Source organism: Phodopus roborovskii, unplaced genomic scaffold (assembly GCF_943737965.1).
Source record: "Phodopus roborovskii unplaced genomic scaffold, PHOROB, whole genome shotgun sequence".
NCBI lineage: Eukaryota > Metazoa > Chordata > Mammalia > Rodentia > Cricetidae > Phodopus > Phodopus roborovskii.
The window spans coordinates 2,932,254-2,951,925 of NW_026126693.1; the positions used below are offsets into that span (position 1 = coordinate 2,932,254).

At 36.4% G+C, this 19,672-nt stretch overlaps 1 protein-coding gene across 1 annotated transcript in view; it reads right to left on the reverse strand.

Annotated features, from left to right (window-relative positions):
• Positions 1–19,672, reverse strand: part of Ptpn12 (protein tyrosine phosphatase non-receptor type 12) — a 66,366-nt gene that overhangs the window by 19,984 nt on the left and 26,710 nt on the right. The window contains 8 exon segments of the mRNA XM_051174825.1: positions 1,278–1,344; positions 5,498–5,640; positions 7,807–7,866; positions 9,966–10,037; positions 13,104–13,142; positions 15,373–15,388; positions 15,390–15,469; positions 17,248–17,324. Of these exon segments, the coding sequence (XP_051030782.1) occupies positions 1,278–1,344; positions 5,498–5,640; positions 7,807–7,866; positions 9,966–10,037; positions 13,104–13,142; positions 15,373–15,388; positions 15,390–15,469; positions 17,248–17,324 (554 nt within the window).

Sequence of the window (19,672 nt, forward strand, 5' to 3'; positions counted from 1 at the left end):
AGGCCTAAGTTACATTTATATTAAGAAAAAATGCATCAAATGGGGACTACAACTAAAAAATACAACTTTAGTGATATTTCAAACATATTTAAATATTTTCCCCAAATTTTGTTTGCTGGTATTTAATAGCTTTTTTTGTTTGTGTTTGTTTTTAAATTTTAATTTTGACTTTAAAAATATCTATTTATTTATGTTCTGCATGTGTGTGTTTTAATATGTGCTTGCCCGATTGCTGCAGAGGTCAGAAGGCCTTGGTTACCCTGGAACTGAAGTTCTGTGTTACCATGTGAGTTCTAAAACTCAACTCTGGTCCTCTGTAAGAGCAGCAAATGCTCTTTACTGCTAGGCCATCAATCTACTCCCATCATTTTTTACTTTTCTGTTAAAAGTGAGATCCAGGCACAGTGGTGCATGGTTTTCATCTCAGAACTTGGAAGCCAGAGGCAGGTGGATCTCTGTGAGTTCAAGTCAGAGCCACATATAATGAGACCTTGAGTTTCAAAGCAAACAAAAAAGTGAGAATCTTAATGGTTTTCACTAAAAAATTCACATTAGGAAAAGGTTAGTTTTTATGGAATAAAAACACAAAATTTAATTCCAGAGATATTCTGAAAGAGTCATTAAAATTTGTTATCCTTCTACCCCGGGTGGGGGACAGGTACAATGGCAGGGGAACAGAGGATGTAAAAAGAAAACTACTATACCACCACCTTTTGTTTCCCCACAAAATGCTGACTGACAATATTCCCAGAAAATTTCAAGCTATGGAAGATTACATTTGTCTATAACTCAGAGAAAATGAACACAGTATGGACAGTAAGAGAAACACATACATACAGAGAAAGGGCTCTTACTGACTTTTGTGTCTTCCATAACATCAAACACAATGTATGAAAATAACAGAGGCAGAAACAACAATGCTGACAGCAGCCCTAACAACCAAAACCCCACAGACAGTGAATTACAGACCCAGAATTTTATTCTAGGCACTTTGGCCCCATAGTCAGTACTCTTAAACACTACAAGTGAAAATATTTAGTAAATATAGTACATTTATACTAAGTTAAATTAAAATTTGCACACTCCCTAGTATTCATTGAGTGGAGAACAAGTCCCTGCCCGGGTGTTCATTCAGAATCTCAGGCAATATGTAATGTTTACACTTACTGAGAACAGTATATCTAAGAAAAAACATCATGTAGTTTTAACAGTTGACATTAATTTGAAGCTCATAATGAGCTGAATATAATGATAATGCTGTATGAAATTATTCTTACCCCAGCTTTTAGTAAGTTCCACGTATAATCTATGGCACAGATAGCACCTGTTCTTCCACAGCCTGCACTAAAGATACAAAGTTTGAGAAAAAAAAAAAAAATTTGATTTTTTAAAATAAAAGGCAAAAAAATCATTTAAGAAATCTTATGAAATTCTACTTAGTGAACAAAATACAAATTAAAGTACAAGAACAGCACTATCCTTAACATTAAAATTTGAAAATGTTTTTGAAATTTTAATGAGGAATTTCTGTCAGTAAGTGATTCACAGGAAGGCTGTAAGCTACAAATCTGCAAGTCTATGTCTTGCCAGTAACATACTGTAGAGATAATGTTATTCTCAATAGTTATCAGCATAAGAGAATGCTCAAGGTGGCTTTAGTTTTGGCCCACAGGAGCCAACAGCCTATAACAGGTATGGGATGGAGAAGACTACAAGACCGAGGAATGAGTTGTAGAACCCACAGTGACTTCAGCAGCCAGCATCCCATAAGCAAAGATAAATGACCACCATCCACCTCCTGGAGGACAGACAGCAGGAGCTAGGTGTTTACAATATTGTGTTATAAGTAGGGAGTTTCTTGTGAACATACTCCAGAGCTGCCTGTGCTGAAAGCTGCCCATGCCAATGAAGCACATGAAAGGCAGGGACTTTATGAGTCTCCAGCTGATTCGGGATATTTAAGATCCTGTCTACAAACACACACACTACATCTCAAATGGTCACATTTTCTTTTATAGACATGCTTTTTAAGTTAGTGCAGTTAACACACTGCTTTGTTGTTTAAAAGCATTAAAAAAATTTCAAAACCAGAAAAATCCAACTGAAATAAGACTTAAGAATTATGACTGAATAATGACAGAGCAGGAAATAATTTCAAATAACTTGTAAAAAAAAAAAAATCCCAAGTCAAAACAATTTATCTTTCAATTCCAGAACAAACAGTTTTCTTTTTTAACCAATCCACTACTTAAGACATCACTGAACTAACTATGGAAAATTGCTTTAATTCACAAATGTGAATTCCCAGCAAACCACTTCTGGAGTAAGAGGCAGAAATCAGTTCTCTTCACTAATCCTAAAATAACAGTTAGGTGAGAAAATCTCAAAATTAAAAATAAAACATTTAAAAAAGTAATTAATAAATCTCTTATGAAATGAAAATTTTCATTTACTTAAAAAAAAAAAAAAACTGTTTCAAATACACGAGCATTTTGTTTTTCTCTATGTCTGTGTACCACATGCCCACATGAGTGGTGCCCAGAAAAACTAGAAGAGGGTGTCATATCCCCTAAAACTGGAGTTGTAAGCTGCCCAATGGGTGCTGGGAATTGAAATGGGGTCCTCTGGAAAAGCAGTCAATGCTGAGACAGTTTTTTTTTTTTGGGGAGAGGGGGGAACACAGGGTTTCTGTGGTCCAAGTTGGTCTCCTATTCATAATCCTCCTACTCTTGTCTACAGAACACTGGGATTACAGGCATGTACCACCATGCTGTGTTTGCTTTATTAACTTCTTATAATAAATTCAAATCAGCTGGGCAGTGGTGGTGCATGCCTTTAATCCCAGCACTGGCAGAAGATGGATCTCTGTGAGTTCGAGACCAACCTGGTCTACAGAGCAAGTGCCAGGATAGGCTCCAAAGCTACAGAGAAACCCTGTCTCGAAAAACCATAAATAAATGAATGAATGAATGAATAAATTCTATTACAGACACAAATAGCAGGATAGTAGGGCAATTTTGAGAAACACTAATTCTAAGGTCTTTTGAAAGATTAAGATAGAAAAAAGAAAAATTGCCTCAGGAGTCAAGTAGCTTTTACACCATTTGGAAATACATGGATTTATCTAATGAAATTCTACATTAGGTTTTGAAATATCCTACATGCTACTAAAAATACAGTCAAGACTATACTACAAAGGTACCTCAAACATTTCTTCATGATTGATCCAACATTTATTCTTTTTAAAATTGTATTCTCAGTAACATTTTTATAAACACTATACATGTAGACATAAAAATGAAGCTAAGGGATGATGGTTTGGATGAGAACTACCATCCACAGACTCATATTTGAACACCTGTCCCCAGCTGGTGGCACTTGTACATGGTGTGTATTACGGGACCTTTAAGAACTAGAACTTTGCTGGAGGAAGTATAGTATTGGAGGTGGGCTTTGAGGGGTTATAGTCTTGTCTTACTTCCTGATACTGCCCATGTCCTTCCTAAATTTATGCATTTTCCCCTCTGAAACTGTAAACTTAAATAACAAACAAACAAACAAACAAACAACAACAAAAAAAAACCCACAAAAAACAAACCATTTCTTCCTTAAATTGTTTTGGGCCATATTATTTTATGACAGCAAAAGAAGAAAGCAACAATACTTTTTTCCTCTGTCTAATACACTGTTTAGTATTTTCCTTAGCTGTTTCCCTGGAGTTTGTTTAGGGTTTTTTTGTTGTTGCTCCTCTTCTTCTTCCTCCCCACACCCTCCTTATTTTGAGATATAATTTCACTTTACAGTTCAGGCTGGCCTTTATCTTACATAGTCTCTCAAGCAGTGAGATTATAGGCATGAGTCACTCTATCAAGTCCTTGAACACTTAAATTTAAAGGGCTCATCCTTGCACCTGGGAGGAAGAGGTAAAAGTTCAAGGCTCACCAGGGCTACTAAGACTGCCAAATTAAAAAACACACACACACACACACACACACACACACACACACACACACACACACACACACACTACAAAAGCAATGGTCATCCAAGTGAGCCACACATTTAAAATCTTCTAAAAAAGGGTTGCAGCAAAGAGTCTATCTCAAGTGCAATCTGCAGCAACAAGTCTATCACAAATGCAATATGCAGCAAAGAGCCTACCATAATGGAGTAGAATGGTTGCCAGTGAGACAGGGAATAAAGGAGTCACAATATTTAAGGATATAAAAATCATATAAATGCTTCCTTAGGCAGACATGGAAAAATTAAGACCATCTTCTGCCCAACTGGAATGTTTCTTTGATTTTTTATTTTAAAGGTTTTAAGGCTTATGGGCAGAAAAATAATCAGACAATAAAAATAGCTCAATGTGTTTAATTAAAAATAGGTGGTTATCTTATTTAACACAATTAATCTCTAATCCATACTTGGAACACAAAATCAGTTACCCCTGCAAAGGTACACATATCATATCCATTGCCTCAGAATTCAAAGGCTGGGTTTACATGTCAAATGAGTAATTTTGCAAAAAGTAATTGGAATTTAAACATACCTGAAAAAGTGAAAACATTTCTATAAGGCAGCTGAATATAGATATATCTAAAGTTAAGACTACTAGGGGGCAGGTCATTATTTAGTTTTAGGTAATGCTATCCAGCACAATTCAATAAAGTTTTTCAGTAAACAAGTGTTATCAGGTTGGCCTACATCAGACATGGTTTTAAGCCTTTAACCCTCAAAAACTTTGGGGGATCGGCATATTTAACAACAAAAGCCATCCACAACAATTTCTTAAAAGGAAAAAAAAAAAAAAATAATGTTAGTTTCAAGATTTCAGTAGTTTTAAACTATACTTTCATGGCATGACAGATAGTGGTATAGACATGGACCCTTGTTCCTCAGGAAGAAAAATAGCACTGAATGTTTTGTCACTTGGAAAACACCTTAAAAACCTATGTTGAAAGAGCTCTGAAATTAGTCTGTCTTACAAATGACATTTTGCTGCAAAATTGGCAATGGATTCTCCTTTTAAATTCTCACGTTTAGTAAGTGTAAGATATGTTTCCCTTTTTCTTTCCTTCTGTTTGTTGAGATAGTTTCAATAGCCCTGAATGGCCTTGGCCTCTCTGCGATCTTCTTGTATAGTCTCCTTGGTCTGGGGATTATAAGCATACTCACAACACCCAAGACTTGCCTGAAGACCAATGATGTCTTAGACCAGAAGACCATTCATTCCTAGTATTCATGAAATAATATTCTATTATTCATAAAAATTTACCTGACATTGATCATATCAAGGAATGTGATGATGTTTTACTTTAACACTTAAAATAGTCTATTAACTAGATTAGATTATATCAATTTGCAGGGCCTCAAACACTACAACGGGGCTAGGAAAGCTCAAGATATAATGCATCAAATTAATGTAGAAACAAAACTTTATTTCACAACAAACTGAAGCACTGTACTTGTCTACATTTTAAAAATTCTTTTGTACCTGCAATGAATACAAATAGGCACATCTTCATGTTCTTGGTATTTCCTCATTAAACTTATCATGTCCAGAATAGAATCAAACGATGAAGGAACATCATGGTCTGGCCAGTTCACATAATGAAACTGATAAAGCCGACGAGATTCCTTCATGAAAAACAGAAACTCAGTTATTAAAAAATGTATTTTCAAACTTTTAAGCTATGCATTTCATTTAATTATCATTTCTAAGATACCTTTAAAAAATGAAATAACAATGGCCTTCATTTATTGACTATTTACTAAATACCCAGTACTGATGATGTCTCATATGCTATAATTTATTTAGCATCCACAAGGAAGGTGGTGCTCATACCATCTTTATTTTATAGGTAAGGAAATTTCGACATTAATTTGCCTAATGTTTTATAGGAACTAATAAATGTAAGATCTAACCCAAGTGATATTAATATATACAACATGCTCTTTATCCACATTTCATAACATAATTTAATCCACAGAATAAAATTGATATATCATTTTTAGAATTCATTAGAGCTAGAGGACCAAGAGAATATCCTAAAACAGAAGCATATCCAACTCCAAATACATTTTCTCACTCTAGGTTATTGGTTCTTCACTTGTGATCTAGGAAACTGTTTATTTCCTCTCAACCCTTTGGGGCAACTGGCATAGGAACTGGGAGGTTTGTTTTCAGAATAATGATACGATTTTACTTTCCTTTTACCAGCTAATGTAATATATACTTATGTATTCCATGGCTTTAAACTTTGTCCAAATTTTAATTTAATAGCAAACACTGAAGGCAATAGCCCAAATAAATCAAAGATCCAAAGAAGCCTCATTAACTCTAAAGAATATTTATTTTCATTTATGAAGCGGAGTACACACACATATGTACACTGTGTGTGTGTACTCCTTGTGCCATAGAGGTCAAAAGAGGGCTTGGATCTTCAGAAAGTGTAGTTATAGAGTTGTGAACCACCTGGGTCCTCTTCAAGAGAAGCAAGGGCTCTTAACCTCTGTGAAGTCTCTATCTCTCAGTAACTTTTAAGATATTCTACATGTCAACAGAAAGAACAGAGCTTAGAATTCAGTTCCAACATTCAAGTTATGTATTTCCCTTCTCATATCCCCTTTACCTATGTCTATGTGCAATACACACTTTTCTATCAGTTAGGATAACTGATTTATTTGATACACATGTAAAAATTAAGGTACTAACTAGGGATAAAATGTGCAACTTACATATAATAAATAATTCAACTAACGGGATATGATTAGTAAAGTCAGGGAGAAGAACAATAAAGGTAGTTTGCCAAAAGAAAGCAAGTAGGCTTGGGGAAAAAAATGATGTACCTCATGGCCAAGCTAACAAAAACTGATGAGAAAAAAGTTGAGAAGCATTTTTCCAATGTCCTTTTAGTGTCTGGCTTCTTCATTTTGAAGGGGGGTGGGGGAATGATGGGAGATGTCATTCTGTAAATATGTTTCTCATACTGGTTTCCTATTGTTGGCCAATAGGAAAGCAAGACAGGCGGGACTAGGAGACAAGGAGGATTCAAGGAAGTAATAGGGAGGAGTCATCATGTAGAGACTGAAGAGAACAGAGGTCCGGGCCCACTTTCTGGTAAGATGAGACCACGTGGAAATACTTAGATTAATAGAAATGGGTTAATACTTAAGACAGAGCTAGCTGATAAGAACCTAGTATCTGGCCAACAGCATTATATCAAATACAGAGTCTCTGTATTATTTGGGGTTGGTGCCGTGATGGGTCCATGCCAGCAGGAAAACCTACTTCTAACATATGGTGCCCAACGTCGGGCCAGCCCCAAAGTCAATATCCTATGGTAAATATAATTTAAATCTAAATGACAATTTACTTTTCTATTTCTTATAGTGCTGGGAATTGAGCCCTTGTGCCTGCTGGACAAAGGTCCCTAGCACTGAGCTATATCCCAGCCTCTAATTAAAAATTTAGTTTTGTCTCTAAAAAAAATTGTGACTACAAGTGAGTAATAAGTAAATAATGCTATAATCTATTGTTAATAGAAGAAAACCATCTGCAACAAAGAAAGCATAATTATCCTACACACAGAAACTTTAAGTTCTAAGTAAATTGAGATTTACATAATTTTCACTTTCAGAACATTTAAAAAAGTTCACATTATTTTACTATATAATTTGTAAGTGTAAGGCTCAGACACTAACTAAATTAAGTGCATAACAGCAAGATCAAGACTCAGCAAGAATGGGGTGGAGGATGTAAATGGGAACAGGCACTCTTTATCTATAATGGGAATTGCTTACATTTTGAAACTCAAGTAGAAGTGTTCGAATGAAGTAGTCTGTTCTTGCTTGCTCATTTTCCTAAAATGAGAAAAACTTGTAAATCAGTTAAAAAAAAAAAAAAAACATACATTTTAAAATACCTATTTTAAAAATCTAAAAGTCATCCATTTAAGTTTTTAATGGTGCTAGGATCTGAGCCCAAGCTATGCTAGGGTAAACACACACTGAGCTATAGGCTCTGTTTCCTAGAGTTTTGTCTAACTCTGACTTACAGGCTTTAAAAAATGTCCATTAACTGATCACTTAATCATGACTTTGCCATCTAACAGAACGCAGCAAAGCAGCAATCATCCCCAGAACTATTCAACAAGACAATCCAAAACGAATGTCATGCCTTAATGTCTGCCACCGCATCCCATTTTCAACCACGCCATCTCAACTCTCAATTTAAATGAATGGCAACTCAGGAAAGATGGAAGAGAAAACATTGTTATTATTCTTATTACAGTTGCCAGAAACATGAACACTTTTAAGTCTATACCATGTTTAGAGTATTAGAAGGAAGTCTGACATTTGTCTGCTGTGGAGTTCTTTTTTGCCTTGTTAGTTCTAACCACAGACAGTTTAGGTCAGTCATTAACAAGAATACTATATGCTACTCATTAATAAAATAGACATCTACTATTATTCTAGGATAGAAATTTAGTGTTTTAATTAATTTATTATTATTATTTGTTTTTTCTTTAGCCTTCTTTTTTTAAATTTTTATTTTTTTGAGACAGGGTCTCTCTGCGTAGCTCTGGCTATCCTAAAACTCACTTTATAGACCTGGCTGGCCTCAACTTCAGACATCAGCCTGCTGTCATGTCTGTGTCATGTCCCTCACAAAAAGGCATGTGCCACCATGCCCAATCTTTTTTTTTTTCATTTATTGTTAAAGAGGAAAGTGTATTTTACTTCTCAAAAGGAGTCAAGAAGCCAGAGCATGCGTACGCCTACCACCTCAGCACCGGAAGACTAGGATGGGAAGTCTTTCAACTCTGAGGCAGACTTGGCTACAAATGCAACAAAATTATTTGCAAAAAGCCTGGTGGTCTAGAGCTGAGACCCAGGCAAAGCAGCCTCCTGCAGCAACAGAGGATTGAACTCCTGTTAGCTGTCTCCTCTTCTGACCATGACGGTACTCTTCTTTATTCTATACCAACAGTCATCAGAAAGACTCATTTCTCTACTCAAAGTAGGCATTTTATACACTATGGCTGTTCCCACTAACACAGTTTCAGTTTGTAAATTCAGTCCTTACTTGCAGTTAAAAATCAGTGAAAATAAGAGTTGTCTTGACACAAAAATACATAAAGCCTAGACACAGGGTTGTCGGGGTGGAGAGGTGCTTTGGTCCTGCCTCAATGAGATGATGGGACAGACATCATAGACTTCCTAGAGGAGGCCATACCCTCTCTGATGAGCAGATGGGAGGGGGAGTGGGAGAAGTGGGAGGGGGAACTGGGATTGGAATGTCAAAAAACAAATAAATAAAAATATGTAGAAATTCCTTTTTATTTTAAAGTCTTCAGAATGGATTAATTTTGGTACTGACAAATCAGATCAGTTTTTATTCACTAAACCAAATCTCATATTAAGAGGATTTTTAAAAAAATTATCTTTTAGTTCAGATGAAAACCCACCCTCTATTCATTTTTTTTTCCTGCTATAGAACTGATTAAAGAGGAGAAAGACTAAATGACAGTACAGTGCTCATACACAAATGGGACATCTACATCAGAGCCCCTTCCCACAAAGCTCAGAAGCCACTGTAGAAAAGGAGGCAGGAAGATTCTAAAAGCCAATGGTTGGAAACGGCATGTTGGGGCTGCTGCACTTCCCTGCACAAGACAGAGCCAATCAAAATTCCAACATGGGTGGAAGAGAGGCCTGTACAGATTCACTACTGGCAGCTGGTCGACGAGCAAGGGACAATTAATTTTCTTTAGGGTTGTGGATGCTTCAGCAGAAGGCCCTACACCACATGCCCCAATTAGACTTAGTGGATCAAAAGAAGGTCATGAAGACAATCAGTGGGTCTGAGGAGCTGGAAAATGAGGCAGGGATGGAGCTGATCAAAATATGTTGTATTCATACACAAAATTATCAAAAAACAAATAAAAATAGGTACTTACACAAGAAATTCTAAATGGTGCAAATGTTATAGGATCTTCTCCATACAAAGGCCAATAGCGCTCACACTTTTTCTGTTGTCCAAAAAAGATAAATAGAAAAGAGTTCAGTAAATATGATATTTTAAAGAGACTTATTTGTTTATATTATTTTATGTATATGAGTGCTCTGTCTTCATGCACAACAAAAGAGGGCATCAGATCCCATTACAGATGGTTGTGAGCCACCATTACTGTTCCTGGGAATTGAACTTGACCCCAGGAAGAGCAGCTAGTGCTCTTAACCACTGAGCCTTCTCTCCAGCCCTGTATGATACTTCTTAAGCTTTTACAAATACTTTGTGTTCTAGGGCTAAGAGGAAAGAGTATTTCTTGGTATAAGAAGCATTTTGTCACTGTTAATTTTACTACAGTATTGGCCTGTGCTAATTAAGAGTGGTTTTCACTACTTATATGATAAGATCATTAATGAAATTAAAACAAAAATCCTCAACCTTTTTTCTTTCTCCATTCACGCTGGTTTTATTCTTGCAATGTCCATACATCCTTTCTTTTTTCTTCTCCATTTTCTTGACCACCACCCAGTCCAGGCCCTCAACCCATTTCCTATGTCTCCCATGTCTCTTGCTCCTAATTCTTGACTTTTCCTTAACTGTCCCTTCTCCTTTGGCAAGTGGTGTTTTAAGAACCCAGAAATTAGAAAATGAACATGATCAGATCTGGGGAGACCAATGTGGCTGCCATCTTGGCCCAGACCCAGCACTTTCAGTGGGTCCACCCCAACACCTATTCCATCTACAAGCTGCTGCAGAGCATGATGGAGCTGATCCTACAGAACCAGATCTGGGAACATGTCATCGCCATCAAAGAAACCCAGAGGAGCCTGAGAGACTTAGGGAGGGGATTCCAAGGGGAGATGAGGAGGTGGCGGTGGAGGGGTCTGCAGAGCTGTGTGTCCCCAGAACAACCAGGGATGGGAGAGTCCATGGGGTGATGTTCTAAAAGGTGGAAGAAGAGATAAATGGCAGAAGAGAGCTTTGTGTGCAGGGGAGAATGGTGAAACTACAGGCATGGAAAAATGAAGGTTACAGGAATGATATGGAAGCGTGGCTACAGTGGACAGAGAACATGGTCTTTAGCCTTTGGGCTGGCTAGAGAAATCCTAAACTTTAACAACACTTAAGAAACACACTATATGAGCTGGGCATTGGTGGTGCATGACTTTAACCCCAGCACTAGAGAGGCAGAAGTAGGTAGGACCCCAGGGAGAAATTCCCCCCGACCCCCCAAAACCCAAATAAACAACAATAACAACAAAAAATAGATGAAAAAAACCTTAATTTCCAACTAAAATCAAATAATAATAAAGAAAATTAACATTTACATAAAAATTTGATTGTTTTCAATTTTTAGATTTTCTTATCTTTGTTTATTTTCTGTCCAACATTACTTAATACTGGCAAATAAAGTTATTCCCAGGGAATAAAAGAAATTAAAATATGGCTTCTCCATTATTATTTTTATTACTATCTTTTTTTGTTTTGGGTTTTTGAGACAGAGTTTCTCTGTATTGTTTTGGAGCCTGTCCTGGTACTCACTCTGTAGACCAGGCTGGCCTAGAACTCATAGAGATCTGCCTGCCTCTGCCTCCCGAGTGCTGGGATTAAAATCATGTGCCATCAACACCCAGCTGCTTCTCCAGTATTTATAACACATATACAACAAAGATTTACTTTGCTTCTGTAGCACATCTCTAAATGAAAATTTTAATAGACATTTTTTAGAACCTAAAAATTACCTTTACTAATGAATCACACAAACATAAAGAACTTCAAATAAAGATACTACACCATTTATTCTTTAAGTTTGACTTGGGTGTCACATCTAGCGGTAAAACAAGTTTTACTTAAGTACTATTCTTTGTAAATTCATTACCATCTTTGTACAGTGACAATTTCAGGACTAATGCTGTAGGACATCACAACGGTATGCAATAAAGCATCAGTTACACACATCAGCTAAAAATGAAAGCAATGGGAATCTCAGTGATAAGAGTTTGCTAGTATGTGTAAGGTTCTGGGTTCAATCTGAACATTACCAAATAAATAAACCAAGCAACAATTTTTCTATACAGCATAAACAAAAGCTGGGAGTGGTGGCACACACCTTTAGTCCCAGATTCTGGAAGCGGAGGCAGGAGATCTCTGAATTTGAGGCCACTCCTGGTCTACAAAGCAAGTTCTAGGACAGCCAAGGACAGCCGTCTTGGGGGGGATATATGTAGACATATTTATACACATATACACACGCGCATGTGTGTGTGTAAATATGTCTATGCGCACACACAAGTGGTGGTGGGGTTAGGCATAGCACTTGCTTTACAAACCTGAGTCTACCCCCACCACCCCGCATCTGTATAGAAGTAAGGCACAGTGGTATCCATCTGTCACCCCAGCACTGTGGGAGCAGACAGAATTCTGGATGCTTAATGGCCGGCCAGTCTAGATGAAATAAACTCCAAGTTTAGTGAGAGACCCTATCTCAAACAAGGAGAGACAGACAAATAGACTGAATGCTGATCTCTGGTTTTTTACACTCACATACACATTTAACTGTTCCTGCACAAACATACATGTATGTATGTACATATGCATACACATAGTCTCTATGTGTATATGTCTTTTTAAAAAAGAAATATGAGACAAAGTCTTATATAGATTTGACCAACCTGACCTCAAATCTGTGGCGTGCTTCCAACCTGTGCCTCTCAAGTGTTGGCATTACAGGTATATGATACCATATGCAGCTTAAATATTATCATTAGAATTACTTTAATATGCTTATTTGTTCAATTCATTAATATTTCAAAAATTACTTTCTAGACAATAAACTATATTTAACTTAAAATACCATGAAACATTTGAAAACTATAACGATAACTATTATTTTTACTATATCACAGAATGTACTTCTGAAGTACACAAACATGTTTGTGCTTTAGAGGCATTTTGCTCCATATAGTATATAAAATAGCAGAGCACACAAAAGAATTATGTACCCTTAACTGCTTGGGATCAGATTACTGTGAAGTAATAAATGACCAGGAACTTGTAGATATAATGTGTTAAGTGGTATACATACCCTTCCCATCTCAAATTCTCGACAGGCCATTACGATGATCTAAAAAGAGTTGGGGTGGGAGATAAAGACTATATCAGTTAAAAGTAGTTTTATTTTTAAAACTAAATACAAATTTCAATAATTATCTTTTACTCTGAGCAAAACTATACTTGTTCTACATTAACAAGTAGCTTTAAAGTTAAAAGTATAGTACAGGGGCTGAGAGATGGTTGAGTTGTTTAGAGAACTGGTTGCTCATGCAGGACCTAGTTTCAGTTCCCGGAGCCCACATGGTGGCTAGCAACTATCTCTAACTCTAGTTCCAGGTGATGTGATGCCCTGTTCTGCCTCTGCATGCACTGCACACATGTAACACAGACACACATGCAGGCAAACACACATAGAAATAAATAAAACCTCAAGACTAAGTACAGGATATATCAAAACCTTACCTTCTAAATGAGAACTACCTACACAGCAATAAATAAGTGATGCCATTTAAAATGACTTTTGTCTGGATTAGGTTGTGAATCTGTCTTATTTTTATTTCTTACTTTTGAATTATATGAAAGAACTGTCATGGTACTTACCAAATTCTATTACTCTTAACCAAATATTAAAGAACATTTAAGTATAACTTTCTAAAGCTTGAACATATTAAGATTAGCAGCCTCTAAATTTAAGTTGAAAGATTTACAATAAAACTGTACATTATAAGCATTAAACTTTTATTGTAACTATCACTGTATTCTTTTATTCCTCTGCCACCTTCTTTGTAAATGTACTTCAATGCCTCAGTATGCAGCAGGCAGCAGTACTCTCCCCTAGTTACCTCAGCATGCTAAGTATTACCCAGATCTCAATATTGTTTACTATAATATTTCCCTTGAAAATACTCAACAATGAAATACACAAATCTTAAGTGACCATTCTCTAAATTCTGACAAATATATACATCTGTGAAATTCAAACTCCTATCTGGACATAATATGTTCCCATTACCTAGGAAATTTATTTCTGTTTTAAATCTCATTTGAAAGTGAAATTGACAGCGAACAAAAAGTACTATTGTTATCCCATACTCTTTTTATTGATCTCTCAAAGGGATAATGAAGGATGCCACCGTGTTAGGATCACTGGGAAAGGAGTGAGAGCTTGTGACTGTGTCTCTATATCCACACAACAAATGCTGATTCCGATGATGACACACAGTCTAAAAGATAGGCACTTTGCAGCACCTAACAATCCACATATTTCCTTGCTTTCAAACCTAAGGGCATAATATTTCCCTTTATCCAAAAAAGCCAAAGGAACTAAAAGGCCCATAGTTTAGATATGCTTCCAACTGAATGAGCTGGGGTAGGAGGGTGGTGGAGGGTACATTCTTTTATACTTCACATAACAACTTATAGTTAATATATTTACATCTATTTTTCTAAGAAGAGGGACCCAAGAGTCTACTTCTAGAAAAAGGTTAAAAGACTTGACCATGGATGGATGGAGAGTCACACAGAATTCCCCATTCCTAGCTGAGGAGATGCTGACAAATAATGGCTGTTAGGATTTTCAAAAATTTTATGTATATGGACAGGCCTTTTGCCTGTATGCAGGTCTGTGCATTACACAAATGCTTAATGTCCATGGATGTTATAAGAAGGCATTAGATCCCTTGGAACCGGAGTTATAGGTGGTTGTGAGCCACCATGTAGGTCCTGGGAATCACAACTAGGTCCTCTGGAAGAGCAGCCAGGGTCCTTTAACTACTGAGTCATCCCCTCCCAGCTCCAAGCAAGTTTTCTTTGGGGATAAGATCTTTGGCAGGCTCACCAGGCTTCAGCAGATGGCAGCACATGATATGTTTATGAGTAGCACTAATTGGGCAAGGCATTAGAAGGGGGATGCATAGGGGGGATATCCCACAAAAGCTGGATGGGGGAGTAGAGGGTAAATATGATGGAAATACACTGAATGCATGTATGAATTCCCCAGTCTAAATTAAAAATATTATATTTATCAAATTTTAAAAGAACATGCCTATATTATCAGTCATTTTGTTGGTCTATGTAAGCATTAATCTTTTAAAAATGATTTTAAAGTCATTTAGTAGCTATATCATTGGCTGACATAGGGCAAGATTTAAATTATAGTACACTTTTCTTAAAATATTTGTGAGAATTTAATAAGCCATCTTCAAAGTTATCTATTGTCTTTTCCAGAAATGTGTTACACTTAAACCACTCTACCTATCAAGTTGTCTCCCCCAGTCGGAAACCAGATGTAAATCACTCACCACAACGCTGTACTCCCCATATCATCCTCCAGAAGTCTATGACCGTGTTCGCTAAAGGACCTTGGGTTGCCACATAAGCTTTTGGCCCATAGACGCCCTGAAAGGATGAAAGGTAAACTGATTTACATCTACTGTGATCATCAAGAATATTTCATAACTCAATTCATTAAGGTTTTAAGTTTTATTAGTAATGATTTCACCTTCTTTTCATGGTGCATAAAACATGGCAAAATGTGCCAAATTCACTTCAGTTTTAGTTTTCAGTTCAGATTTAGCTAATCAATACTACTTTGTATTTACTGGGTATACTGAACAGAATCAGTACTATTAAATCACTTTGCAATAAGAAATAAAAACAAAAATCCTGGGCATGGTGGTACATGCCTTTTATCCCAGCACTCAGAGGCACAAAGACCTCTGTGATCTGTAAATTCTAGGCCAGCCTAATCCACATATTGAGTTTCATGACAGCCAGTGCCACACAGACTCTGTCTCAGAAAACAACAACAAAAACTTAATGCATAGTCCAAAAATTAACCATAGTGGAAATACAAAAGCACAGTTTGATTCTAAGAGTAATACTAATGTTAGCAGTTCTTTCCAAGGTAGCCTTAACAGCCCATTCAGAGCCTACTGTAGGGCTTTGGAGTAAGGTAATAGATCAAACAATACAGCCAGCTGACTAAAGTAAATGGACTGACATACATTTGAATCAGTGCCCTCAGTATAGCTTAAAATTACAAATCTTACCACACATATATAATCTACAGATTGACAATATCTGAAATACAATACCTATTCTTGTTTAATCTATTAATTTTGTGTCTTACTACACTAAGTTCATTTTGTTAAGAAGATTCTTTACTTGAAACCGTATTTGTTCAATACACAGACAATATTAATTTTTACTACTTTGATTATCTAACATTTATTATCAACAAAATACTTACTAAAATATTTATGACCGCCAATATAAAATTGTTGAAAAGCTATAATAGTTGTATAACTAGAGTCAAAAGCACAAAATAACCTACGAAACAAATTTTAGCCTTTATTTAAACTCAGTCACACAGGAATCTGCATCTCTTTCCTCGTAAGAATGTAAACACAACAGGCAGGGCACAGTAGAGCAAGTCTACAATCTTTCACCAGGTAAGCTAAGGCAAGAAATCTCCAGTTCCAAGCCAGCCTGGGCCACAAGAAGAAACAGTGTCTTAAACCAAGCAACCACCCACCAGCCTACCATTTTAATACTTTTGATTCAAGGCTGACTAAAGTTATCTAACAGGATGACTACCACTTCATTATTCAATTTTTATTTAGTTATTTATCAATTCTTTAGCTTAGGCTGACTTTGAATTTACTGCAATCCTCTGGCCCCAGCCTCCAGAATGTTGGGATTATAAGTATATGTCACCACAAATAGTAATAGTTGCCAAAGATTTTTAAAATTTCAGTTATAGCTTATGAATTTAAAACAGTATTATCTAGTAATTTTTGCACTATTAATTTATCTTAAACTGTTCAAAAGAACAGTGTTTATTGTAATTTCATTAACAAGAAAAACTGGAACTACTTCAAGAAATGTATAGGCATACCTAAGGCCAAGGGACAATTTACTGGTAATATTTATAAGCCTTCAATGTAAAAGCAGCACCCAGAAAAGTCTCTCTGCTCTAACATACACACATATATACACTTTGATCTGTATATGGCTTAGGCGCCTTGAAGGAAAGCACAAGATATACAAGGCCGGGTTTTATTCTAATTTATTTTCTTATTAGTACATTTTGGACAGTTAATACCTTCAATAAAATTGGTATAAAAGAAGGCATTAAGTATAGCAAGGAAAAGTCCCTGCATTTTAATACATACCTTAATAAAATTTGCATTGATATAGTCTGAGTCTTGAGATGGAGTCTTCAAAGTCAATTTAACTCGGCTATGGTCAACTACAAGAGAAAAGATTTTCATAATTTATGTCCAGGTGTCATCGAAGCACTTCCTCTTTCTGGCTTTTTGTGGCAGAGCCTCATAATGTAGCTCACAAAGGCACTGAACTGCTTTCAGCCACCAAGTGCTGGATTACAAATATATCACAACATTTACTTTAGAAAATAGAAAGTCAAAATTTAGGTAACAAAACGTAAACCTCTGAGAAAAGCAAGGGAAAAAATGTAATAAATATACTAAAGCTTGCAACCAAAATTATCTCTGCACTTTAAAAATATAAAACATTAGGCACTGACTCAGAGCTTTTGTTTTCTAATTTAAATTTTGTCTTTAATCCCGGCACTTCATAAGTAAAGGCAGATGGATATTTGAGTTCCAGGCAACCTGGTCTACAAGTTCCATCTCAGAGTTACACAGAGATTCTGTCTTACAAGACAAAACAAAACTTTCTATGTATGGGTGTTTTGCCTGCATGTATGTCTGTGTATGCAGTACACACAGAAGTCATAAGGCTTCAGACCCAGTGTAACTGTGCACTGACAGCAATGTGGGTGCCGGGGAACTGGACCCAGTGTTCTGGAAGAGCAGTGTTTTTTACCACTGAGCCATCTCCCCAGTCCAAACCTCACAATCTTTTAATTACTTACACAGTTCTTAAGAATCTACCTTTTCATGTTGCACAAGAAATTATGAAAATTAAATAATTATGATTAATTAATTAAAATACCAATACCAAAGTATGACAGGATTGAACAAAAATTAGACATGTAAAGAAAAAACACAATCTTTCCTTTACCTTCCAATATCAGGAAAATTTTATCTTCATTTGCATTATTATTAATTGAGTTATGTAAACCTTTATTCAATTACACACACACACACACACACGCACACACACACACACTGCGCGCGCACGCGTGCTGTGTGTGTGTGTGTGTGTGTGTGTTTCAAGACAGTGTTTCTCTGTGTTCCCTGGCTGCCCTGGAACTTGCTCTGTAGACCAGACTGGCCTTGAATTCACAAGAGTGCTGGGATTAAAGGTGTATGCCACCACACCCAGCCAACATTATTTATTCACTTTTATAGGAGGTGGCAGGAGATGCTGATGGATGGGATGTGTGTGTCACATGGAGGTTATCAAAGGGCAAATTGAAGCAGTTGTCTCTCACTTTCTACCACGTGAACTCTGGAAACTGAACTTAGGTCATCAGACTCATGGAGTCAACTTGTGAGCCTTTATTCCTAGAATTTTGGGAAAGAGGCAGGAGGATCTTTGTGAGTTTGAGGTCAGCATGGTCTACATAACAAGTTTTAGGCCAGCCAAAGCTACATAGGGACCCTATTTAAAAACAACAACAAAACCCCCACAATCTCATTAACCTAAAAAATTAAATGAACATTTAGAACAGATTCAAACAAAGGTAGGAAAAATAGTGTAGTGTTACAACTACTTGCCACTGAGCTTCCTCTATAGTAGTAACAGCTGTTTTGGAGGGTGGGAATATTTGAATCAGGATCTTGCTATATAGTTCAGAATGGCTTTGAACTCATGACTGTTTGCACTCAGCCTAAATGTTGGGATTACAGGAACATCTCCATGCCTTGCTTAATACTAGTATCTTCTATAACCACAGCCCGAAAATTCTGTTATAAAACTATTAAATAACAATTTCAACCATTTTCCTAATGTTTTTCATTTTTCAAGATTACATATAGAAGATTTTTTTTCTTCCAATTATAAGTTTCTCTAATTTTACCTAAGACTGGGAGGCAATTATCTATTTTTGGGAATAATAGCACAGGACTGAGGGCTGGAGCAATGGCTTAGGAGTTAAAAGCAACTCTTTAGAGTATTTCAGTGTGATTCCCAAGGCCCCATCAGATGGCTCACAACTACCTGTAACTCCAGCTCCATGCCTTCCTCTGGGACCTGCCTGCATGTAATATATATAAACTCACAAGGCACAAATGTGTGTACATGCTCACACATATCAATAAAGAAAACAAGAGGCTATCATAGAATTATGTTTGTTCTTAATGTATAACATCATGGTTGAAGGCAGGGTAATTCATGAAGTACATACATCTTACTATTTGTAATTGAAAGGAATCTTAGACACCGAGCTGTTAAGGTATTAGAAATGCCCAATACTTACTTCCTTTTGATTAGAAAGGGTCATAACACATAAACTGTAACTATCACATTATGACTTTCTAATCCATAGACAACGAATATGAAGACCAATTAACATAAAAAAGATGAACTGGAAATGGCAACAGCTATATTAAACTTACTAAAATATTACAGGGGCAACTGTAATGACTAACTTAGTTTTCATTGGTTCAC